A 25953-nucleotide genomic window follows, 5' to 3' on the forward strand; every position below is an offset into this window, starting at 1 on the left:
TACACTTTTTCAGCTGTCAAATACAGTTTCATAGCTATCAAAATGTCTAAATCAGAGATTTCCTGCTAAAAGTTGTCACGGTCAAGGTCATAAGCTGAACTACTGCAATACAGATATTGCAGGTGCAGGTCGCCGATGGCATCACCAGTCCCCTGAATGCTTGCATGACTTCCACTTTTAGTCACACAATTCTGACATGAGACGGTGCCCATTGGTGTATTTTGAGTAGTTTCTCCTAACAGATGGAAAAACATCAACATGCTACATCTGTGGGATATGAGGGTTATGAAGAACTATTCTACTGGTGTGCTGTTTTTTTTTCATCACTGTTTGCATCATTATTTGGATGAATCCCGATTTTGTTGGGGTACACCTAGACCTGAATTTCAGAAGGGGAGGGGATTTGGCCCCGTAACGGTTTTCTTCCGGTGAAGGAGAGGCGGACCAAAATGCAGCGTGGTTATAATTCATGGTTCTTTAATAATGAAACCATACATGAATAAACTACAAAAACAAGAAACGTGAAAACCCGAAACAGTCCCATGTTGTACAAACACTGACACAGGAGACAACCACTCACAAAACCCAACACAAACCAGGCTACCTAAATATGGTTCCCAATCAGAGACAATGACTAACACCTGCCTCTGATTGAGAACCATATCAGGCCAAACATAGAACTAGACAAACTAGACATATAACATAGCATGCCCACTCAGATCACACCCTGACCAAACAAAACATAGAAACATACAAAGCAAACTATGGTCAGGGTGAGACAGGCCCATGGACTTGGCTGGGGGGATTTTGGAGGAAGGTGTGGAAATAGGATCCGCCCTGGTTCAGCCACTCGCACTAGGCCAAACACCTCAACCTCTCCCCCATAACAAATTGAGTAGCTCACAGGAGGCCAGCGCTCACGCAACATGTGGTTGATGCAAGATGTGGTTTGCTGAAATACATTGGTGGAGTGGTGTGCATAATTGGTGTGCATCTGACTTGAAATCCATAATTTCAGATATAAAGCCCTTATTGAGTAAGGACGAAGAGGCAAACTGGCTAAAAAGGCAACTGAATTTAAGACAGACAACATTTCTCTGGCAATAACCTGTTACGGTCTGCACAGGGAGGTGTGAGATCGGTATTGCGTCGTCTCCTAGGGCTCTTTTGTAATGTATCTGTATTCTCAAGGGTGTAACTAGCTAGTTTAACGGAAACATGGGGATATTTTGCCAGATACATTCTCTACAGGGATATAGTCAGACATGCAGGTCTCCACGTCCCAGGGCAAGCATCCAGCTATTGTAAGTCGTGAGGCATGCTGGCAGTTGTAAATGCCTTTGATAAGGCTGCTTTTTTATTGAGGTGAGGAGCAGTCTGAGACGGGCACGGAGGACAGACGCTTATCACCGTAGAGATAGTAAAAAAAAAGCAAACACTGTCCTTCATTCTGGAAGAATGTCGTAAGGGCTGCATTCTTCGATCTTTGGAGAACAAGACCCCTAAAGTGCTACATTTGCTCTGAGGCGTATGACGCAATGGCCATCGCTGTCACCTGCGGTGACGTCCTTGCAACAAGTTGTTGACATGCTTTATTGCTTTCACACTGCTTTTAATACACCCCAGCCAATGTCCAATGCCTCTACTTTCAGCTTGTTACACTGTTTATACTGTGTTGGAAAAACAGAAACATTTGATAGCAATCATTACTGGAACGTTTTCCCGTGAGGAAGTTTATTGCGCAGTTCCACCAAGAATTGAATTATTGCCATACTATACAACTGTAATTATCGTGGTATATTTCTTTGTCATATTCAATTCCCCTGAACAACATCACGTACTAAGCACAGGAATAGATAGTAAACTGCAGCATCTCTCCTCTCTGCTACCACGGTCATTGAGTTCTAGAGCGGGGAATACCATCCTGTCTAACTCGGTGTGTGTACGGGCACAACTCTTATTGGCCTTGATGTACTATACATGTCACAAAGGTTCACGAGTCAACGTTCTTGTGGGCACCAGACCCGGTCGGTGACGTCGCCTCCTCGTGACACCATGTCAAACTCCCAACTGGATGTGGAGCTCCCTCAAATGTGTACAGTAGGCCAATATCAAATCAAATCACATTGTATTTGTCACATGCGTTGAATACAACAGGTAGACCTTACCAACAATACAGTTCTAAGACAATAGAGTTAAATAAAATATTTACAAAATAATAATAATAATAACAATAATTAGGATATATACAGGGGGGGGGGGGGGGGTAGAAGCTGTTAAGGAACCTATTGGACCTAGACTTGTCGCTCTGGTACCCCGTGCCGTGCGGTAGCAGAGAGTCTGTGACTTGGGTGACTAGAGTCTGTTGGAAGTTTTTGGCCTTCCTCTGACACCGTCTAGTATGTGTATATCATGACGCTTACAAAAGGATGTGATTTTCATTGCTTCACTGTTTGGATAACTAGTCTTTTTTCGTGTGCTTTTTCTTATTTTCACTATTAATTCAGTTTTATGGGAAAATACAAATATTTGTTTCAATTCCTCAAGAGTATGCTGTAGTTTTGGAGACTTATACATTGCCACCATTTTATTTCTCCAACTCTATTTTAATTTGACCTGTATCCTAAACTCTTACTGAAGGGTTCTGAATTCAAAGTTGAGAGACCCTTGTGAAAGTGCATTTCATCAGCCCCATTATCTAGACTTTTCAGGCTGAAGTGGAATTGTGTCACTTGGTGTGTCAGCACCCAGAAGCCACCTATATTTCTCACTTTATTGTCTCCAATTCAAAAATACTGCCATAAAAGCAGAGTTCAAGGCCAAGGAGAGGCCTTCCTCTTTGTCATCTCCAGGTTGCTGAACTGTGATAACCTACAGGTATTCTACAAAGGTTGTGTCGAGGGCAAGACAGTAGTAACAAAGGAACTCAGAAAGAGATTGATTTTCACAGCATTGCATGACATATGTTGTTACGTTTTACACAGAGCGTCCTTGTGGAAAATACGGTTGTGATTCATCGATTCAAGTAAGCAAGTAACCTGTTGTTCCAAAGTCTACGTTGGAGGGACAAAACCTGTCAAATATGACCATCTCATCAAGACTGCTCAGGGTTCTGGGTAGGGAATTTGGGATGCAGCCTAAAAGCCTAAGTGGGGTCCTCTTCTCATCTCAATTTCTGCACTGATCTGAAACACCTGGACATTTGATCGCAAATCAGCGATTTGATCGCAAATCAGCCCCTTCAGTATAAAGGAATGAGAAATGACGAGACGACACAACCCTGGTAGCAATACTGCGCACCATCCATTCTGTATCTAATCCAGGCAAATACCTAAAAGCAGATATTATGGGTTATGTGTTATTACATGTATTACTAACCCTGGGAACATTTTAGCGCCCTCTAGTGTTTTTCTAGGAGAAACATGGTCAGCCTTTCAAGCAGTGTTTTTAATTTTTAAAATATTTGCAATGGGTTTACATTAAATTGTATATCAAGCCGTCGTTAAAAATCAATAACCATTTGCATTTCTACTTGCAATTATGTCATGCTTCTTTGAGATAACTAATCAAAAGGACCAAAGAGCAAATGCTGGTTTGTTGCGTAAAATCTATTTATTGATGACGAGGCATCCTGCAAGGAAGACGGGCAGAGTTTCAATCAGTGTCCAACAAAGCCAACCCATCCTCTCTTAGTAAAGACCGCTAGATACAAATGACTAATGAACGTTATGAAAAATTGGAGACGGGGGCTGCGTTTCTAACCATCCATGTCATATAATTTTGACTGTGATGAATTAAGCAAAATTACTGGGAAAGTAAACAGTGTACTCAATGCACGGGCATCATTTATCATCTCCTGACCTGATAGACTACCGTATCAATTAAGGCACATGCATTAATCAATTTTCAAAACTTCCCCAACGAACAGGGATGTCACACGGCTACGGTGATTAATCACTGACCAATGTTAATTGATACATTGTGTGTCTGTCTGGAGTGATGCTCCCACTTGTGGGCTGTATACAATTGCCAATGAAACAGAGCAGTGGAATACAGGGACAGTGCAAAAGAAGTCTAGGGTCGAAGGTGAATTACAGTGAGAAATAGTGCATGTTTGAGATCAACAACATTGCAGTCAGACCGTGCAGAATCACTGATCTACAAATCACCTTGCGTCCCAAATCTACTCACTATGAGATTGATTCTGCCTTCCTTGCCTTGCTGGAACTGAGCCCCTGATCACATTTGAGATCATTTGATACCTGTCGTTGAGCATCTCAATTGTCTAAAAACTAGGCTAGTTTCCTTTCTGCCATCTAATTTCTTTCATCTGCAATTATGTGTAAGAACATAGGCCTACAAGTGAAAGCCTGGTTATCAGCCTCCATATTTCACCCAGGCTATCATGTCTTTGAGGGCAGATTTTCGAGCTCCCAGTTGTTTTGAATCTTGGTCAGTGCCATCTGTGATCCTTGGGATGTCCCCACCATAATGCCGCGTTCACGTACTAGTCAGAACTAGGAAACTCTGAAATAGTTATACAATTTGAAGTTATACATGTGCTGCGTTCAACGACTCAGCAAGTCAGACATTTCTGAATTTCCTAGTTCAGACTAGCATATGAACCCGGCATTAAACCCCAATCCATAATCATTCTTCTTTTTTTTAATCGCCAAAAACAGGATAAATACAAACGGACAATGATAACACATGCTAGGCTATGGGGTACAACAAATTACACAAAGATGAAAATATACAAACATATTGATTGTTTTAACAGCTTTCTTATTAGAATAATGTAGAATGTTCTTAATGTACTACTTGAATTCCTTACAGAAAACAAGGAAGAGTGTTTTTTTATTCGTGAATTTACATTTATGAATGTGACATTTTTCCATTAGCACAATTAGATTGAGGTAAAATTGTATTTCTTTATCCTTATTATAGTTAAGGAAACCGAGCAGCACATTCTCCTATAAAGAAAGAATATTAACAATTATAAAACTATGAATATATTGTCATAATTTCTTTATATGTAGACAATGGCGAAATAAATGCTAAACTATTTCTGGATGCGCAACACAAAAAGTACAATCAATGGTATTGTCTTTTTTGAGTTTCTTCAGGTAATGATTCGCAGGGTAATACTTATGTGTCATTCTGAGGCCTCTGACCTTGTTAACAAGGAAATATTTGTGTGGTAAAACTCAACTTTTTTCCCAACATATATTAGCGACCAATGTATTCCAGTAACTTGTGACATAAGGAATGGATACAATATCCCTTTGAAATAAAGATCTGTTCTTCTGAGGGAGCAAAGAGAAACATATTTTCCCTACTGAAGAGTCAACTGGATTAAGCGAGGGTAGGTCAAGAAGAAGAGGTCTGGCTACACCTCTAAATAACATGAGAGTTCCAGATGGAATAGCATCAAAGACTATGGCGAACTCTGTAGGTGTAGCCTGGATATTGTAATGAGATAAATAAATAAAAATAGTCATAATTGAGTAACAATCCTTCTGCATTAAAAAGTTGACTCACACGCAGGATATTATTATTAAACCAGTTCTTAAAAAAGAAAGACTGGTTTCTATACAAAATATCATTGTGGTTCCAAATTAAATACCTATGTGGGTAAAAATGTTTTTTATATATTAACGACCACGCTAAGAATTGTCTATGAACAGCAGATAATTTTGTAGGAATCTTATCAATGTTATTGTTACAAAGTAACATAAAATTGAAGCCACCAAAACGGGAGAAGATATAATGACGGATGAAATTCCAAAATGAAGTGTCCATCATCCATCTAAATCGGAACTTTCCGAATTGTCCGGAACACCGCATCAGCTTGCTAGAGTGACGTATAGTACGTGCTACGGTACGCCACTTGTGACCAAGGGAGAAAAGCGCGGACATTGAGAATACTGGGGAAATTGTAGGTAAGCTATTAAAACTACCATCATGAGGATTACTTAAATACGGGTATGGAATTCCTGAAGCATTATGGTTATTTCCAATTTATATACAGCAACTGTTTAGCTTACAAACACCTGTATTTCAAAGGTCAACATTAGCTTCCTTTTTGGGCCTCTGTGCTGCCGTCGTTTTTAGGGCAAATGCGCAAACAAGTCCCACCTCTATGCCGCACTCATTGGACGACAGTGAAAATATTGTTATTTGATAGGGCTGGCTTCACGTAACTTAAATTACTGTCTCGTCTGTATTTTCATGAATATTTTTGAACATATCGGAATCGGATTGATGGTTGACACATAGGAACCAGTCGAAATCAAAACGCTACATCCGAACCGAGTTTGACGCTAATTTCCCCAAAGTCGATTATTACTTGATACCCTTGTTCTCAAATGATTTTAAATACGTTTGGAAGGATGACCCATAAATTGAGAAGTTTTGCCGCACCTAAGGTTACTTGAGCTACTTTTGGTAGCAACTAGCCAGTGTGATAGCCGACCAGCAGTGTCGTCAAATTAGGTGACGTTAAGTCATTTTGTTGCCAATTTATATGCATACTGTCGACATTAACTATCTCGTACATGCATAACCACCGGACCAACCATGATAGCTAGTTAGTTAGACCCGCGTGGCTGTAACTGGCTAATGCTAAGCTAGTTAGCTAAGGAGCTACTAGGTAGGAAAGCTGGACTCCCAGTTGCAAGAGCCTAGCTCTGCGTAACATTCCGCTGTCCAGGGTAGCCTGGAGAAAGGGACTGAAAAAACGAGTCTTCAGCAGGAAAATAAAGTTTGAATTCGTGTAGTAATATGTGAAATGTACCTGGTTGGCTGTCAAGTGATAAACACAGCTCGTCATATAATTGTACTCCCTGACTGATTAAATATGCCCTTAATGATTCTACTTTAGTACGGTGTTTACGGTATTTTCTCACTCCAGTAACCACCTGACTTCAAATCTTTAAATTACACGGAACAAAAATATAAACACAATGTTAATGGCTGGTCCCATGTTTCATGAGCTGAAAAAAAGATCCCAGAAATGTTCCATATGCACAAAAAGCTTATTTCTCTCAAATTTTGTGGACAAATATGTTTACGTCTCTGTTCCTGAGCATTTTATCCTTAGTCAAGATAATCCATCCATCTGACAAGAGTGGCATATCACAAGCTGATTAAACAGCGCGATCATTACATAGGTGCACCTTGTGCTGGGGACAATAACCGGCCACTCTAAATTGAGCAGTTTTGTCACAACACAATGCCACAGATGTCTCCAGTTTTGAGGGAGTGCAATTGGCATGCTGACTTCAGGAATATCCACTAGAGCTTTTGCCAAATAATTACATGTTAATTTCTCTACCATAAGCTACCTCCAACATAGTTTTAGAGAATTTGGTAGTATGTCCAACCGATCTCAACCGCAGACCATGTGTAACCACGCCAGCCCAGGTACTCCAAATCAGGTTTCTTCACCTGTGACTAGGTCTGGCGCCCAGTGGGTGGGCCTATGCCCAGCCATGGCTGCGCCCCTGCCCAGTCATGTGAAATCCATAGATTAGGGACTAATTTATTTATTTCTATTCACTTATGTCCTTATATGAATTGTAACTCAGCAAAATCTTAGAAATTGTTTCATGTTGTGTTTACATGGCATGTATACTAAACAAAAATATAATCTCATCAATTTGGAAACTATCTTGAGATAAATCAATACTTTGACGACGTGTCCTGGCAAGGCATGTGAGAGGGTGGCTAGACTGGCTACTGGAACAGGTGGGAAGAGGTTCAGGTCAGGTTTAGTTAATTTAGATTTTTTTTTTGTATAAATCATTGCCTACTTTTAAACCAAACTTGACCACGCTTATAATTAATTTGACGTAGTATCTAAAAGTTTGAGGAGAGTAGTCATAAAATTTGATGGGGAACAAAAATGAGTTAATGTAATGTCAAGGTGGGGCGAAGTCCCATGTAATTGGGAATTATATTTTTGGCATCAGGTTGAAAAAGATATTGCATAGCAATGAGGTTTTGATTCTCACAAGTGATTGGCACCACATCCAGAGAGATGGTGCCTAAATGTAGACTGCAGTGTTGTTGGATGAATTTAGTTCTTATGTGTTCATTAACCAATTCAATTAAAACACTCTGTCCGTTTCTAAGAATTTGTAAGGTTCTTATTTACATAAAATGGACAGAGACCAGCCACCAAAATTAGCCAATAGCGTTTATTCTCGAGAGCTCTGGTCATAATACCATGTACATTGGTTTATATACCTCACATTTTGTCATAAATGTCCCTCCTCTCAGATACCATGGCAATATACAGTGCCTTGCGAAAGTATTCGGCCCCCTTGAACTTTGCAACCTTTTGCCACATTTCAGGCTTCAAACATAAAGATATAAAACTGTATTTTTTTGTGAAGAATCAACAACAAGTGGGACACAGTCATGAAGTGGAAGGACATTTATTGGATATTTCAAACTTTTTTAACAAATCAAAAACTGAAAAATTGGGCGTGCAAAATTATTCAGCCCCTTTACTTTCAGTGCAGCAAACTCTCTCCAGAAGTTCAGTGAGGATCTCTGAATGATCCAATGTTGACCTAAATGACTAATGATGATAAATTCAATCCACCTGTGTGTAATAAAGTCTCCGTATAAATGCACCTGCACTGTGATAGTCTCAGAGGTCCGTTAAAAGCGCAGAGAGCATCATGAAGAACAAGGAACACATGATTGTGTCCCACTTGTTGTTGATTCTTCACAAAAAATACAGTTTTATATCTTTATGTTTGAAGCCTGAAATGTGGCAAAAGGTCTCAAAGTTCAAGGGGGCCGAATACTTTCGCAAGGCACTGTAGTTCACAAGCCTTCTCAGATTGTCTGCCACCTGTTAAACAATCTACTACAAGCCCAAGGTCTCTCCCCTCCCTGGGTAGGGACAGAATGTCCTGTAAGGAACACAGTATTCCAGCCGGTCTGACGATAGCTCAATTCGTTTCTAACAAGGAACAGAAAGTCCTTGTTCTAATTCTTGACTAAAACTACACACATTATATTCAGTATTATGATTATAATAAGATTCACATTCATAAAGTAACATAGTAGTATTCTGTTTAGTTATGGTTCTAAGTTAAATGTATACATAATTTAGTCATTATTCATAAAAATCCCATAACAAGTAGATAGGTCACTAGAAGGGAGAGTGAACTATTTTTAGGAGACTCGTCTGTGTCAACAGCTGTACAAAGTCTATTGTAAAATATTTTGAAGTTAAATATATTTAAAAGGGAGAGGTAAATCGAATCTAGGCCTAATTAATTGTAACCTACTTCAATCTATGCTACTGACCACTCACTGTCTTTCCCTGGGGTTTAGCTTCTTTTTATCTAGATTTAGTTACTTGATCACATGCAAATATCCAACATCAACCACCTTATCATTGAACAGCTTCGTTCTAAAAGCACTAGATGGCGACCAATAGCTACATTTGGCCTACTTCATTTTGTACATGCAGAATGATCTCTGAGTAGCCTACTCCATCTATACAATATGAAACACATTTTTGCTATATGAAACAGTATTGTTATGTGATTATTATTTTGTTCACAGTCAATTATATGAGTCAATTATATGAGGATTATATGTGGATTGCCCATCTTAAATGTTACTTTACAGGAACAGGATCATAACTTAATTGATTGCTGGAACAGAGTCCAATTTCCTCTTCTCATGTAAAGGCATCAGGAGGTGTCTAACATGGACGGAGAATTAAGGTCAGGGAAGGAAATTAACGAGGACAAGGTGCCTCATCATGGTGACACAGAAAATGTCTCCACAGAGGAAATGGAGAGTGGAGGAAGTCCTTCCCTAGCAAAGAGGCCCAGGCCTGATGATGTCACAGCTGACAGCACAGGAGAGATTGAAGAGGACACCGGCGGTGAGGTGGCTGATGGGAAGGAGTCAGACCAGCCCCCTCGGGCTGAGATGAACATTACCCCGGAGACATGTCACGGCTGTGCCTGTCCCATCTGTGGCTTTGTGGCCAAAACTCCAACGTCCTTGAAGATTCACTCGAAAAGGAAGCACACCGGTAGAGGAAAGACCAGGGGTGTGAGCTCAGCTGAGGTACTTGTTGAAATAGATGGCTCCACAACCGGAGCAACAGCACAGAGTTCAAATGACAAAATAGGTGGAGACACTGAGTGGAAAGTGAGCAGCAGAGAGAGACATCAGGATGCCACAGAGAGTCAGGGCTCAGAGGCAGGAGGTTCTGAGGGGGAGGTGACTACAATAATAGCCAAAGAGGAAATAGCTGAGAAACAAGGGACAGGGAGAGAAGCTTTTGACAGGAAGGTGACTCCAATAGCTACAGAGGAGATTGCAAAGGAGGAGCAAGAAAAGACCCCCGGTAAGAAGATGGTAGGTAAACGGGGCACCAAGCCAAAGACTATACATGCTTGCAGCTACTGTGGTCACGAGTTTAAGGACAAGCCGAGCCTAGATACACACATCAAGAGACGCCACACCAAGGAGATGAATTACTTCTGTGAATTCTGCTTGTACGCCTGTGTGGCAAAGTGCGACTACGAAAAGCACTGTCTTAGTAACAAGCACAACAAACGAGTCACGGAAAGCAGGGAATCCTCTGGCCTCTCGTCACCCACGGACAAGAAGACAGCCGAACAGGCTCAAATCTTTGCCTCCACGACGACTCAGACCCGGGCGTCCAAGCGTGCCCTCGGTGCCAGGTTCCAGCTGCAGTGCGGGAGTTGCGAATTCAGGGTCAGCAACTCTGCTTTGCTGGAGAGCCACGCTCGGCTAAAGCACCACGGCGAGCATCGCTTCCTCTGTAACGTCTGCCACTACTACACCGCTACATCCGAGTGGATGGACACACACGTGTCCTCGGAGAGCCACCAGCGTGTGGCTGAGGAGAAAAACGCAGGGTCCTCCTTTGAGGACTGCGTTGAGAAGGTGAGCGTAGATGCGGTCGGTGACGACATGCTGACAGATGACGTGGCAGTAGGGGTCATTAGACACGATGGAGAGCTGCACCCTGATGTTAATGAGGAAGCTATTGGGGCTGCGAAGGCCGTGTTGGAGGACATGGAAGAGCACATGGACGAGAGAATCCCTCCCAAGAGGAGGAGAGGCAGGCCAAAGGGGCCTGCTGCAACTACATGTGAATACTGTGGCCTTCTCGCCTCCAATAGTACCAATCTAAACGTGCATATTCGTCGTAAGCACAGCCGGCAGTACAGCTACACCTGCAGGCTTTGTTCTTACAACTGTGTGACGAAAGGCGACATGGACCGCCACTGTGTCACAAAGAAGCACCTTAAACGCGTGGAGGATGTTAGCAGCGATGGCCAAGTGGACCTGGATACATCAGTGCAGGTCGTGAATACAGAGTCAGGCTCTCAGGTCAGCGAGGGTGAGGCTATACATCAGAATAGTCCAGTCAGAGGAGGGTCCAAAGGAGAGGGAGGGGAGCTGTCGCAAGACGACGACAAAGCACAAGTGAGCAGCCCGAAAAAGAGCAAGTACGACTTGGTCAACTCCTGCAGCCATTGCAAGTTCGTAGCTCATTCGATTCCCTCCCTCGACCTCCACGTGAAGAGGAGACACACCCGGGACTTTGAGTTTGTGTGCCTGGCGTGCAGCTACTATGCGGTCACGCGTCGAGAGATGTCTCGCCACGCCTCCACGGACAAGCATAAGCAGAAGAGCGAGGTCTACCTAGAGAACCTGGAGAGCTTCGTGGCGAAAGACCTGGCGCAGCCGGAGGAGGAGGCCACGGAGCTGGGGAACAGAGCTGACAACAATGCTCGCACTGAGGATCCTTCCCCTTCAGTGCCCCCTGACACAGACATGGAGCAGCCCACTAACACAGACACAACTACAGACCAGCCTAACATTATAGACACAGACCAACCCACAGACACAGATACAGACCAACCCATAGACACCGACCAGCCCAACAACACAGACACAGACCAGCTCCCTATCATCGATGCAGAGAAACCCACAGACACAGATGCAGACCAACCTACAGACACAGACCAGCCCAACAACACAGGCACGGACCAGCTCCCTATCATCGATGCAGAGAAACCCACAGACACAGATGCAGACCAAGCTACAGACACAGACCAGCCCAACAACACAGACACAGACCAGCTCCCTATCATCGATGCAGAGAAACCCACAGACACAGATGCAGACCAACCTACAGACACAGACCAGCCCAACGATACAGAATTGGAACAGCCCCCTTGCACTGATACAGACCAACCCACTAACACAGATACAGACCAATCCAAAGACATAGACCAGCCCAACATCACTGACATAGACCAGCCCAACATCACAGACACAGACCAGCCCCCTATCACCAATACAGAGCAACCCACAGACACAGCTACAGATCAGCCCACAGACACCGAACACCCCACACAGACTTCTGACGTTTTGAGGAACGAGCATGCAGCCCCAATAGTGGAAGTTAGTGGAAGTGTTGTTGAGGAAAACACAGAGATCCAGGTGGCTGGTGAGGCATCCGGTGGTGGCGCGGAACTAACCAGCAACGAAGCCCCAGGTACAATTGATCCTCAGGTAGCACCAGCAGAAATCACCATAACACCGCCTGAGGAAGGCCAGAAGGAAGGGGTCGAGGCAGAGGCAGAGGCAGAGCCAGTCTGTTCCGACGACGACGTTGAGATGGCAGATGAGAAACCTCACATCTCTTCCCCAGAGAAACAGCTCACCAGGGCACTGCCATTTGATGCTTGCATCGTACCTCTCAAGTCCTTGACTGAAGCCGAGCTGGCTCTGCATGAAGAACGAATGGCTCACTCTGTTGAGGGACAATCTGGCCCGGCTGTAAGTGGCCTGGCCGGGGCGGGCAGTTTTCAGAAGATCAAAAGAACCAAACCTGTAGGGGCTTTAGGTCTGTCCAAGCGGTTAACTCCCAACCCCCGCATCCGCTGCGAGGACTGTGGCTTCGTGGCGGACGGCATGAGCGGCCTCAATGTGCACATCTCCATGAAGCACCCGTCCAAGGAGAAGCACTTCCACTGCATGCTGTGCGGCAAGTCCTTCTACACAGAGAGCAACCTGCACCAGCACCTGACCAGCGCCGCCCACCTGCGCAACGAGCAGGCCAGCATCGAGGAGCTTCCGGAAGGCGGCGCCACCTTCAAGTGCGTGAAGTGCACGGACCCGTTCGAGACGGAGCAGGAGCTCTTCGTGCACATCAAGGAGAAGCATGAGGAGCTGTTGCGCGAGGTCAACAAGTACGTCCTGGAGGACACGGAGCAGATCAACCGCGAGCGCGAGGAGAACCAGGGCAGCGTGTGCAAGCACTGCGGCAAGGTGTGCAAGAGCAGCAACTCCATGGCCTTCCTGGCTCACATCCGCACACACACAGGTACGTCGTCTCCCAACACACTTATTTGAAAACCTTCACTGATATAGTTTTTTATTTTTATGATACATACTTCATTTTTTTACAAGTTATTATAAAGTCAATGGTAACTGCGTCACTCATATTCATCGGTGTTATTATATAGTGTATTCCCCACTTAGAATTTACCAGCCGTGTCAATCATTGCATGCGTTTGGACATCAGGTTCTGAGATACTGGGGTCGAGCCTATATTAGGGGCTGGCCAGGTATCAGAGGAGAGACGTGGTTTGTGTAGTGGTGGGAGCTTAGGCCACGCGTTGGAGAAAAGGAGAAGGTAAAGACTGAGCTGCTGGAGGAGAGATGCTAATGGACCACAGATTAGGATTCCCTGTGCACCGCCTGGTCAAAGACATGTGCGACTCATAATTGATGTGTCCATTACCAAGACTCAGTTGTAATTATAGTCAATAAGTCTCTGTAAATGTGTTAAAGCTTAGGCTAAAAGCATTGGAGACCCAAAGAGAGGTGGGCTAATAATTTAAAATAATCAATGCAGGCGTATTCAAAGCCCTTAATTTCCTTGTGTGTGTGTGCATGTGTGTGTGTGTGTGTGTGTGTGTGTGTGTGTGTGTGTGTGTGTGTGTGTGTGTGTGTGTGTGTGTGTGTGTGTGTGTGTGTGTGTGTGTGTGTGTGTGTGTGTGTGTGTGTGTGTGTGTGTGTGTGTGTGTGTGTGTGTGTGTGTGTGTGTAATTTGTGTGTGTATGTGTTTGTATGTGTAATTTGTGTATGTGTGTCAGCCTACATGGTGAGCTGATTATCCTCAATCCATTAAGATTTATCTTGTCATTTATAATGCAAATCAGGGTTCGGCTGGTCAGGTCTATGACTGGGGAATGTCTGGCGGGTTAAGAATAGAGGGCGCTCCATTACTCTTCCTTGACCATGTGTATTAATTGCTTTTAAAATCAACTTAATGTAGGAATGAGAAGTGAGGGCGCCATCAATAAATGCCCTTCTCTGCTTCCTCCGGTACGTCCCCCTTACAGCCCAAACTTTAATGGAACTTTAATTGGAGTACAGGCAGAGCTCTATGGCCGGGTCTGGGTGGATTATGTGTCTGTGTGTGTGTCTGTGTCTCTCTCTGTGTGTGTGGAGTGACTGACTAATGGCCGCGGAGTGTTAAGATGTGTGGACCGTCTCGGAGAGTTGACGGAGAGGTTGCCAGTAGCAAAGTCAATGAGAGTGCTGCCACGACACACTATGGTAGTCTGGTCATGTGGGTCAGAATCCTCACCTACTCAGGCTGCTGCTTCTTTCTCTAAGTGTGTGCCCTCACCCATCACTGAGACGACATGATGAGGCCTACTTCTGTTTGTGATGACCTCTCAACTTCTAATATGGGGGAAGAGTCACCGTGGTTTCACCATTGCGAACCGGTTCAGGTTGGCAAATGGTCTGTTTTGCTGAGGTACGTCCTACTATTGATTAATTCCGCAAAATAAAAGCATACGAGCAGAGCAATTAACTGTCTTGAATTTGGCATTCCCCTCGTGTCTCTAATGGCTCAACAAAACCACTCTTTGTGGTTACGTGGTTATGGGGAGACACACATTACTGTACAATAAGACTGAATTGCAATTCTGTTTGTTGTACAGTCGAGTAGTCAGAAAGGACGGACAACATGAATAAGAGAATGCTTGTGAGGCCCAATGATCAACATTTTGATGTATCCTTTGTGTGATGTTTTGTTGATTCTGTAATATCCGTTTATGAGCCTACTACAGCGTTTCATGTTGCCATGTAAACAACGCCATTACTCTGGTTCCAGCTGAGGAAAAGTGTTACTTAAGCAAATGAAAACAGTGACACTTTAAGAATATGTGTTTATCAAAGTCAAGGGCACATTTGGAGGTCTCGACTGAGTATTGTCGTTATTTTTTCGATTGAATTATCTCTTTTATTTATGAGTTTGCTCTTTCTTTTTTTTCTTTGCCTATTTGTAGAATGCACCTATTTCTTAGCATTTTGACAGCTTATTCTAGTTATTATTATTGCTAAGTTCCCTCATAACATTGAGTTATTCTCTATTTGTATGTGGTCATTTATCGTGTACACTTCTTCCAGTGCTGTGGAACAGGACTGTGGGCTCCGCCAGTGTTTGGACTGGGAGCACGTCCAGATGGTTTTAATTAAACCAAGATTTTATTTACCTGATTAATCAGTGAAATCAGGAGATGGTGGGAGGCTGCACGCATATTTGTCAATTTGTCCCCTGGAGAAGAAAAAAAAGACTTCCATTTTTGCCAATGAGGATGCAACTGGATTTGCATTTTGAGCTAAATTGGTCACTTTTTCACTTGAGAGAGCTGTCTGACCTCCTGAGGCCTGGGGTGGGTTGAAATAATGGGCACACACACACATAATCACCACACACACTTGCCAAACATGCGTGCACACACACACTTCTTCTCTCTAACACATACACACACAGACACAGTGAGTTTCTGAAGGTGTATAAAAGCTAATTACAGAAGCTTGGTTTGTATGTGTTGGTCTGGCTGTATGATGTCTGATCGGGCCTCTCTTGATAAAAAAATTTTTATCTTGGGGTGGTAGACAGACATGGATAAATACCACAGACGTGGTATTTCTGGATGTTTTGGCAACGATGCCCTTTATCTACTTCCCCAGAGTCAGATGAACTCGTGGACACCATGTTTATGTCTCAGTGTCCACTATGAAGGAAGTTCCAGGTAGTTGTGCAAGCTAATGCTAACTAGCGTTAACGCAATGACTGGAAGTCTATGGGTATCTGCTAGCATTGCCAAAATCCTGAACTATCCCTTAGGCTTTAGATATGGGAGAGATGAGGGTGGATAGAGCGAGCGAGAGAGAGAGAGAGGGTTAAACATTGCGGGAGGGTTCTCAAGGAAATGAATTAGTCATTACCCATCTCATCTGGGATGTGAGGGAGCCACATTGTGGTTGGCAATATAAATTTAACATGACACTGCATTGATGGTCAATTTCAGTTTCATGTAGGCTGTTTAAGTGGAGTGGTGGTGTATTAACATGATGAGACGTGGGAAGGGAGAAATACTACATCTCTCTCCTCCTGCCATGTCTCATACTCACTCACACAGCCATCTGGCCAGATCCTCTCCCTCTGCGCCTGTCTCTCGCTTCACCTCGGCTTGGGCGCGTGTCCGTGTGTCTGTGCGTGTGTATTTGTATGTTTGTTTTGGGTGCGCATCATAGGGGTGTGTGTGTCGAGGCTAAATGAAGAGGCCCGATTCACCGGCGCTCATGTGCTAACGCCCCTCCCTCGTCTGTTTGCAGGCCTTGTTAGTACGCGCTTGCCTTTCAATCTTCGTTACAAGTTTAACATTCAACGCGTCGTACTTCCAGCTCGCGGCAAGTGAACCGTGTATGAACGAATTAGTAATCTACACAAAGTGCTTAATCAAATCAGCGGCTGCCCCTGAAATAAATATTGCAATGCGTATTGGGATATTCACTGGGAGAAAGGATTGTAAAAAATGCATAGGGAGTATTTTATAGGAGGTTCCCAGACATAATTGTTTGTCATACTGGAGAACTGCTGCCCTAGTCTGTCTGCATGGGACATGGCCCTAGTCTGTCTGCATGGGTCCTGGCCCTAGTTTGTCTGCATGGGACCTGGCCCTAGTCTGTCTGCATGGGACCTGGCCCTAGTCTGTCTACATGGGACCTGGCCCTAGTCTGTCTGCATGGGTCCTGGCCCTAGTCTGTCTGCATGGGTCCTGGCCCTAGTTTGTCTACATGGGTCCCGGCCCTAGTCTGTCTACATGGGACCTGGCCCTAGTCTGTCTGCATGGGACCTGGCCCTAGTCTGTCTGCATGGGTCCTGGCCCTAGTCTGTCTGCATGGGTCCTGGCCCTAGTCTGTCTACATGGGACCTGGCCCTAGTCTGTCTGCATGGGACCTGGCCCTAGTCTGTCTGCATGGGTCCTGGCCCTAGTCTGTCTGCATGGGTCCTGGCCCTAGTCTGTCTGCATGGGACCTGGCCCTAGTCTGTCTGCATGGGTCCTGGCCCTAGTCTGTCTGCATGGGTCCTGGCCCTAGTCTGTCTGCATGGGTCCTGGCCCTAGTCTGTCTGCATGGGTCCTGGCCCTAGTCTGTCTGCATGGGTCCTGGCCCTAGTCTGTCTGCATGGGTCCTGGCCCTAGTCTGTCTACATGGGACCTGGCCCTAGTCTGTCTGCATGGGACCTGGCCCTAGTCTGTCTACATGGGACCTGGCCCTAGTCTGTCTGCATGGGACCTGGCCCTAGTTTGTCTGCATGCTGTCTGCATGGGACCTGGCCCATCCACATGAATGGTCCTTACTTGTAGTTGCATACACATCTTGTGTATATTCTATCTACACAAAGAAATAACAATGGCTGGGGTTAAATTCATTTAGGAAAAATAGCACTGTTGTTGCAATCATGAATTGACTTATGCATAAATGTTATCACTGTGGCACTGTGGCATATTTACAATGCTACAGTACTATTCTGCAGCATGCTGCAGCGCTTGTTTGATTGAATAGGCCTTCCCCAGTAGGTGTGTTCTATTAGCCTAGGGCGTGGTGTCCCTTCGAGCCATCATGGGCGCTGATGATCCATAGCAGCCCCCCCCCCCAACCCCCTCTCTCTCTGCTGCTCTTAAATGACAAATGGCGGGCAGAGACTGTGCCCCTCTCAAACGCCAGCGCCACCCCCCCCCTCCCCATTTATTAGTGACAATGATTAGAAGGAAACCTCCCTGCAAAGCCAGGCAGAGTGATTAGCGCTTTTAATGATGGAACGTGGTAGTGAGTGCACACAAAATTGATTTACGTATTCTGCCTGACCTTTGGTATCCAATTTATGCATCCAGAAGCAAAGGAAGGAAGAGTAGGTAAGAGAGATGGAGAGAGTGACGAGGAAAGATAGAGAGGAGATTGAAGGAGAGAAAAGCCATGTACTCACTGTAGGAGCTTGTGTTTTTTTAATTTTTTTTACAGTACCAGTCAAAAGTTTGGACACACCTACTCATTCAAAGGCTTTTCTCTATTTGTACTATTTTCTACATTGTAGAATAATAGTGAAGACATCAAAACTATGAAATAACACATATGGAATCATGTCTTAACCAAATAAATATTTTAGATTTTAGATTCTTCAAAGTAGCCACCCTTTGCCTTGATGACAGCTTTGCACACTTTTGGCATTCTCTCAACCATCTTATTTCATAGTTTTGATGTATGTCCTGGACTCAGGCCGTCTGGTTGTTTTACAGTCAATCTTGGGTAGTAAAGTAGTACAGTAGCTGTTAACAATACTCCAGATTTCAACAACCTGACTAACAACCAGAATACAGCACGTCATCGTTCACAGTGTCACCATCTCTGCAATTGTGCAACGATCTTTCTGTTAGAATGCTAGTAAAGAATGTCCCTCCCTCCTCGGCGTTATAGCTCTCCTCTACCTTCACCCTTACGTCTACAACCACTCCTTTCTTTTTTATCATACTGTTCATAATCATTTGTGTATTTTTTCCCCAATACATAAAGTAGGATAAATTGACGCCACTTATTGTTTTGCAGGATCGAAGCCGTTTAAGTGCAAAATCTGCAACTTTGCCACCGCCCAGCTGGGTGACGCCAGGAACCACGTGAAGAGACATCTGGGCATGAGAGAGTACAAGTGCCACATCTGTGGGTGAGTACCACAGTCAGTGACTAGTCACTACCTTTTCAACTGGGGATGCCCGGGTTGTGTTCGTTAAGTTCCAAACGGAAGAAAAAAGGTCCTAAACGGAAGGAAACGGCAAGGTACTATCTGAACTTAAGAAGAAACGCTTGTTTTCCTTTTTACGTTGCTAAGGTCTTATTGAGTTTTTAAGTCATTTTTTTGCCATTCAGGTTGGATCACAAGAAAAAGACACTCTTTCTCGGCAAACCATTATTTCCTCTCTTATTGTGATATGTTTCAATACAATCTGTCATATCTCACCGTAGTCAACATTAAAGGCCATAAACTCAACGTAAAAAGCTTCTGCGTCTTTTTCCTACAGCCACAGAAGCACTGCGTTTAGGCCAAGTTCAGTTCAGTCGGTTCTGTTCCCATGCTTGATCTTCCTACCATCTTACTGTGTTCAAATGGACACGTGGGAGTGTTTCTGTGTCATTTGGAAATGGACCAAATGGCAGGATCTTCAGCTTGTACCACGTTCTCTGCGGCTATGTGGTACATAGTCCAGGACGTGTAGTTATTTAGTCCCCCGCGATGCTTCTGTGTAAAACTGCTTGTTTCAATGTGTTCCGTTTCAGTTCGGTCACTATGTTTTTCTCCCTCTTCTTTCTGCCACGTTCGAGTGGAATGAGCGTGTTTATTTGTCGCCGAGGCAAACGGATTTTGTTAAACACAGCTACCTCTAATGAGGAGAAAGGCTCATGTTTCACAAGCCCTCCAGCTAAAGCCTTATCCCTTTGTGCTATAAATGTGTTTGGGCTTTGACCAAGAGAATACAGACAGACAGACAGACAGACAGACAGACAGACAGACAGACAGACAGACAGACAGACAGACAGACAGACAGACAGACAGACAGACAGACAGACAGACAGACAGACAGACAGACAGACAGACAGACAGACAGACAGACAGACAGACAGACAGACAGACAGACAGACAGACAGACAGACAGACAGACACAGAGAGAGAGAACGCAGTTCTCCAATGTGCCTGACTGCCTTTAAATGAGTGTACTAAATACAGCTTCTGGTTTCACAAATCACTGCGGATGGAGGAGCTACCTCCCGTCTGAGCCAGACACTGGTGACAAATCGGCCCTGTGAGTGTGTGTGTGTGTGTTTGCGTGCGTGCGCTCACTACTGACTGATCACTGGGGCAACTTTCCTCTTGACTAAAGAGCAGCAAACAAAGAACAGACCAGAAACACCCTCATTAAGGCCAAAGTAGACATACTCTCTCTTCCTAAAGTATTCAGATTAAATAATATAGGCCTACGTATTGGTGGTTAATCTGAATGCAGAGATGTTGCTAATGGTTGTTCATGTCTCAGTTAATGCAATTTCCCTTTTTCGGGTTTGGGCTGACCTAGAAAGTGAGATTACAATGTAGGCTGGCCATTAGGCATTCTGTTACACCCACTGGGTGAGGTGATATTTTGCGAAACAAAACCCTCTTTATCTAATGAAATCGTTTCTCCTTATTACGATTTATCATCTTGATTACTATAGCTGAAGCGTTCGTTTTAAGTTCACTCGACCGACGTTTCTGGCACTACAAAATTGAAATTCATACGTTTAAGCAAAATGGGGTGGTTTTACACGCAGAGTTACAATTACTGGAACGCACAAAGCCCCTCAGACCATGGCAATTTGACTGGAACATTCATCAGTAATTCTATTTCTATGGTTCTACATGGCTTCCCTGCTTTGCGAGACAAGCCAATGTAACGTTACCTAGTAGTCTGTTCATTCATTTCCCATTGCTGTCACAGAGCGAGCTCATCCTGCTCTCGTTAGAATGTTGAGGAGGAGCAGCGTTTGTTTAACTCAATCTAAATACGCGTGGGGTCCTTCTCCCTGCGCCATCGATTGCCCCCCCGGTGAACTCTGTGGCTGCGAATATTACCCGCTTTTGACACTGTGCGCTAACGATTGAGACGCCCCCAAATGGATGTGGTGCACCTCTGCTGTCCACCTCACTTTAGCTGAGCCGAGAGCCACGGAGGGCTGCTTGTCTCCGCAGAGGACTCTGGGAAGTTGTTGATAGTTAAAGATCATATTGTTGTGGCATTTAATTAACAAATGCAAATCAAGGCCAGGACAGATAGGCACCTCTGACCCAGCTGCCAATCAAACGTGAGACGGCTGTGAGAGGGCTGTTCAGTATAGGTAGGTTGTGTCGTGTGTACACCATGCCTTTACACACTCTCTCTCTCTCTCTCTCTCTCTCTCTCTCTCTCTCTCTCTCTCTCTCTCTCTCTCTCTCCCCCCTTCTTTTAGCTAACAGTTACTTTCTCTTCTTTTCTGTTTCGGTTCCTCTCTCTTTCGTTGTGTCTTTCTTGTCCTTCAGATTGACACGTCTCTTAGCTGATATCCTCAGCTTTTTACAGCAAGTTTTTTTTTAAATTTGTATTTATTTTGTACCCCCTTTTCTCCCCAATTTTGTGATATCCAATTGGTAGTAGTCTTGTCCCATCACTGGGAAAAGTACGGACTCGGGAGAGGCGAAGGTCGAGAGCCATGCGTCCTTCGAAAACACGACCCTGCCAAGCCACACTGCTTCTTGACACACTGCTCGCTTAACCCGGAAGCCAGCCGCATCAATGTGTTGGAGGAAACACTGTACAACTGGCGACCAGAGTCAGCGTGCACTGCGCCTGGCCCGCCATAAGGAGTCGCTAGAGCACGGTGGGATAAGGACATCCCGGCCGGCCAAACCCTCCACTAACTCGGACTATGTTGGGCCAATTGTGCGCCGCCTCATAGGTCTCCCGGTCACGGCCGGCTGAGACACAACCCGAGATCAAACTCGGGTCTGTAGTGACACCTCAAACACTCTGATGCAGTGCTTTAGATGGCTGCGACTGTCTTTTTTGCCATTTATGAAAGTGTTATTCAATGCATTTCTATGGGCTATAGTAGTACAGACCAAATTCAATATTTTTCAAATAATTCTTTACATATATTTTTTTGATACCTAAAGCCCCCCCCCCGGCTTAGACTTTTAAGAATTAAAATACTGAATCTTGCAGCAATGACATCTCCTAACTGATTGATGTAGTCCGAAGTTGGCCATAAAAACATAACCTGCAAAACCAGCAGAAAAACACAAATTGCCTCCCTAGCACATACAGTACGGAAAGATTCCTCATACTGTATTTAATTGGTAAACAAAAATCATTTTAAACACAAGGCTGTTTCTTGTCTTTTCTCTGTGTGTGGTGTGTGTCGGTCCACTGTGGGCCATTTAATGAGCACTCCATTTCCTTTCCCCCATCATGTGCTCTCCTCCCAAAAGGCCCTGGATTCAGCGTTTCAGCATCCCTTACCCGTACCACCCCCCTCCCCACCCCCCACCCCCATAGCCCCACCGCTCTCGCCTCATCCTCCCCAAAGATGCCATGGCCAGCCAGTGCTGTTTGTAGGTGTTAAATTATGCATCAGGAGTCTAAACTCTGTGAAGCATTGGTTTAATATCTGGGGGCCAAGGCGTTGGAAGAATTAACAGCATCCTGGATGGTCCTCCCATTGGACCTGGTTCTATGATATCATATCGAGCCAGACGGCCACTATAGTTGGAACTACCCGTCAACTAGCTCCAGTTTAAACTTTAACGGTTACTCTCTTCATCTCCCCCAAAAAGTTGTCTGTCTTTTCGGTATCTGAGAGGTCTTTTCTCCCCCTCTCCCTCCGTTGACTTAGTAGCCGAGTCCGGAGTGAGTATATTTAGTCATCGTTTCATGTTGGTGTCATGTGATTTGAATGGAACAGGATAGGGCTGGCTCTTGTCAGGCTTTTGTGTCTCCCCGTCTGTGAGTGTGTCTTCTGCTGGTCCCAGAATAGCCCCATCAGTTCAGTTCCGCCCTCCCCTCTCCTTTCCCCAGCTCATCCTCTGTAATATGTCTTAATGCCCAGGCCTGTGTGTGTGTGTGTGTGTGTGTGTGTGTGTGTGTGTGTGTGTGTGTGTGTGTGTGTGTGTGTGTGTGTGTGTGTGTGTGTGTGTGTGTGTGTGTGTGTGTGTGTGAGAGAGAGAGAGTCCGGGCCTTGACAGGAGAGGAGCATCTTAGCGCTCTGCTTATCCAGAGAAAGCCGTCACTTATCTCAGCCCCTCCATTGTGTGTCCCCCGCCACCACCACTCCCACCCCTCTTCCTCCCTGACGTGATACTCTTTAATCCTCAAACAGAATCTGGTTTTAACTCAGACTATTTTTTTCGGTGTTAATGGTTGGGATCCCGATGAGGAGGGTTTACAACGTCACTCCCCCCTGATCTCTCCGCCGCCCCCCAAAATAATTGTACATCATCGCTTCATAACGTGTCAGAGGGGTGTTGGTGGCGTGCAATTAAAACCGGCGAATATAATACAGGAAATTACGGCCTGTCAGGTCGGTGAACAACACAGTCGGTATTTGAGTTACACTTAATCATCATGTGCATTAGCGACTCCATCGCATTTCTACTCTGGTGTGAAGCAGTCTCTCTCTCACTGTTTAGGCTTTGGATTGTGTCTGAAAGTACAACACCCAGGCTATAGCTCTGTACTTATGTGAGGAGACGACATTTGAAAGCTCATTGCCTCAGTAAATGATATAGGTTTGTGTGAACGAAAAGGATCCCCCACCCATGTGCATGCGGAACGAAATGGTATGCAAAAACACTGAATTCATTATCACACAACAGATGAAAACATTTCATATTTACTCTCAACAAGCCAGAAACCACGAGCCGCGTTATGTTTGCATAATTCATTTGCAACCGTTCTGAAAAAGTTCTCAATGAGCTTGTATCTTGATTGAATAGACATTTCTCCTCGCATTTACCAAACTCAGGGTTCTTTTGTATGCTTTATTTTTTTAGGTCACGTTGTCCTTTTTAAATGAAAAAATAATTCCCCCCTTCCCCCAATCAGAAACACACATGGTGTTTATCCACATTAAAAAGAAGTATCAATGTTTACCGTTTTGCTACCCATCTTCACTATTACGTCAGCGCGCACACGATCCTTATCGACCAAAACAAACACGTTTTGCTTTGATTCGCTTAACTTTATTTAGTGCGGCATTATCCGGAAATGAAAGAAGTAGCCCTAAAGGTCATACGGAAAATAATGCAGAAAGGCTGGTCTAGAAAGGTTAGATATGTGACAGAGCTCTTTGGATGATAACGAGGAGGGGTCCGTCTGATCGGAGAGCTCGGGCTTCTGTTTCTGACTTCACTTTGTGTGTGATCGCTCTTTATGACCGGGACAGCTTTACAGCCCGTTAGCCCGCTATAACATGATGAAGCACACCCTAATAGATTGGATGTGTTTAGTAGCCTTGGGCTGATGTTTGTAAAATTAATGTTTTTGCAGAAAGGAACACACACACACACACACACACACACACACACACACACACACACACACACACACACACACACACACACACACACACACACACACACACACACACACACACACACACACACACACACACACACACACACACACACACACACACACACACACACACACTAAAGCCATGACAGGGTAGTATCTTTAACAGTCATATACAATATGCAACACAGTTCGTAAATATTTCACAGTCAGTTTGCGTTAGATTCTACAGTATATTCCACTGACCTATATGCTGGTATTAGGCATGCAGTAATTGAGGAAATATTCAATAATTTAATGAGCATCTTTGTTCTGTGAGCTGGGATCAGTCTAGACCTGTTAATCAAAACTTTGTAATGTTACTCTAAGTAATGTGACCCCAAACCTCTTTTGCAATATCAGATGTATGCTTCAAATGACACTTTAGGTGGAAATATTTGTGAGTATGTTTTTTTATTGGCTGAATGGGCCCAACTGAGCGTCTCTTTTGCATCTAGCGTACGTACTCTCTCTGAGCTTATCCATCCTATTAGGCCTACCTTTTAGTAAGATCTTCAGACACTTAACGGTCAAGGTCGAGGTCCTGCTTCCTCTTTAGTGGCCTCGAAATGGGGGCTGAGGGGCTATAAAAACAAAACATTCCCCTTTAATCAAACAAAAACAAACAAAAGCCAGGCTCCATAAATGGCAAGATCAGTGTTTTAGCTAAAGCAGCTAACTCAGCACATACACTCTGGAGGGCTGGCTTGGTCATCACATCAGCAAAAAAGTCTGCATTGTCACTGGCTGAGTTTGGGTGGGCCTGTTGGAGTCAATTGGCCTTGCTACACTGTACCGTGTGGTACAATGAAAACTTACGTAGAAAGCTGCAATGGGTTAGGATTATGATAGAGATTTATGGAAGGGTTTGTCTGATCGCAGCCTTGTTTTACGGTAAGCGCAAAATGCTCCCCTCTGAAATGGCATGCTTTATTGGTTCGCTTAGACATTCTGGAAAAGTCAGTTCAAGATATTCTTTAAATATCCAGACGATCCATGATTGTCATTCTCTTCTGGCCTTCGCTCTGAGTGAAAGGGAGACTTGGCTAGTTCCCAAAGGCTCAATGCCCTTGTGAGTACGTCCCCCCCCCCCCGCTTGGTGCCCGTCTGGCACACGTCACTCCCAATCACGACACACAGAGACCTCCATCTCGCCAGAAGAGACGAGTGGACCTGATGTCTCAACGTAGTTTTATACACAACAAAACAGCTCCCATGGCGATGTCTGGGGTGAGAATGGTGACAAAATAGAGCGAGAGAGGAAGCAAGGAAGGAGGGAAGGTGAAGAGGGTCGAGAGCGAGAGAGATGGAGAGAGAGATAGAGGGAGGAATATGAGGAGAGGGAGAGAAAGTACGTAAGATAGATATCACCCGTGCATTGCTCTCTTTG

The 25953-nt window shown here is 44.5% G+C and overlaps 1 protein-coding gene across 1 annotated transcript in view; it reads left to right on the top strand.

The window, feature by feature from the left end:
• The first annotated feature begins 5852 nt into the window (after positions 1 to 5852).
• Positions 5853 to 25953, top strand: part of znf407 (zinc finger protein 407) — a 195093-nt gene continuing 174992 nt past the window's right edge. The window contains exons 1-3 of the mRNA XM_046314326.1: positions 5853 to 5942; positions 9655 to 13408; positions 18997 to 19111. Coding sequence (XP_046170282.1) covers positions 9736 to 13408; positions 18997 to 19111 — 3788 coding nt within the window. The 5' untranslated portion in view covers positions 5853 to 5942; positions 9655 to 9735. The remainder of the gene's footprint in view (positions 5943 to 9654; positions 13409 to 18996; positions 19112 to 25953) is intronic.

The sequence above is a fragment of the Oncorhynchus gorbuscha genome, linkage group LG19, assembly GCF_021184085.1.
Source record: "Oncorhynchus gorbuscha isolate QuinsamMale2020 ecotype Even-year linkage group LG19, OgorEven_v1.0, whole genome shotgun sequence".
Classification (NCBI taxonomy): Eukaryota; Metazoa; Chordata; class Actinopteri; order Salmoniformes; family Salmonidae; genus Oncorhynchus; species Oncorhynchus gorbuscha.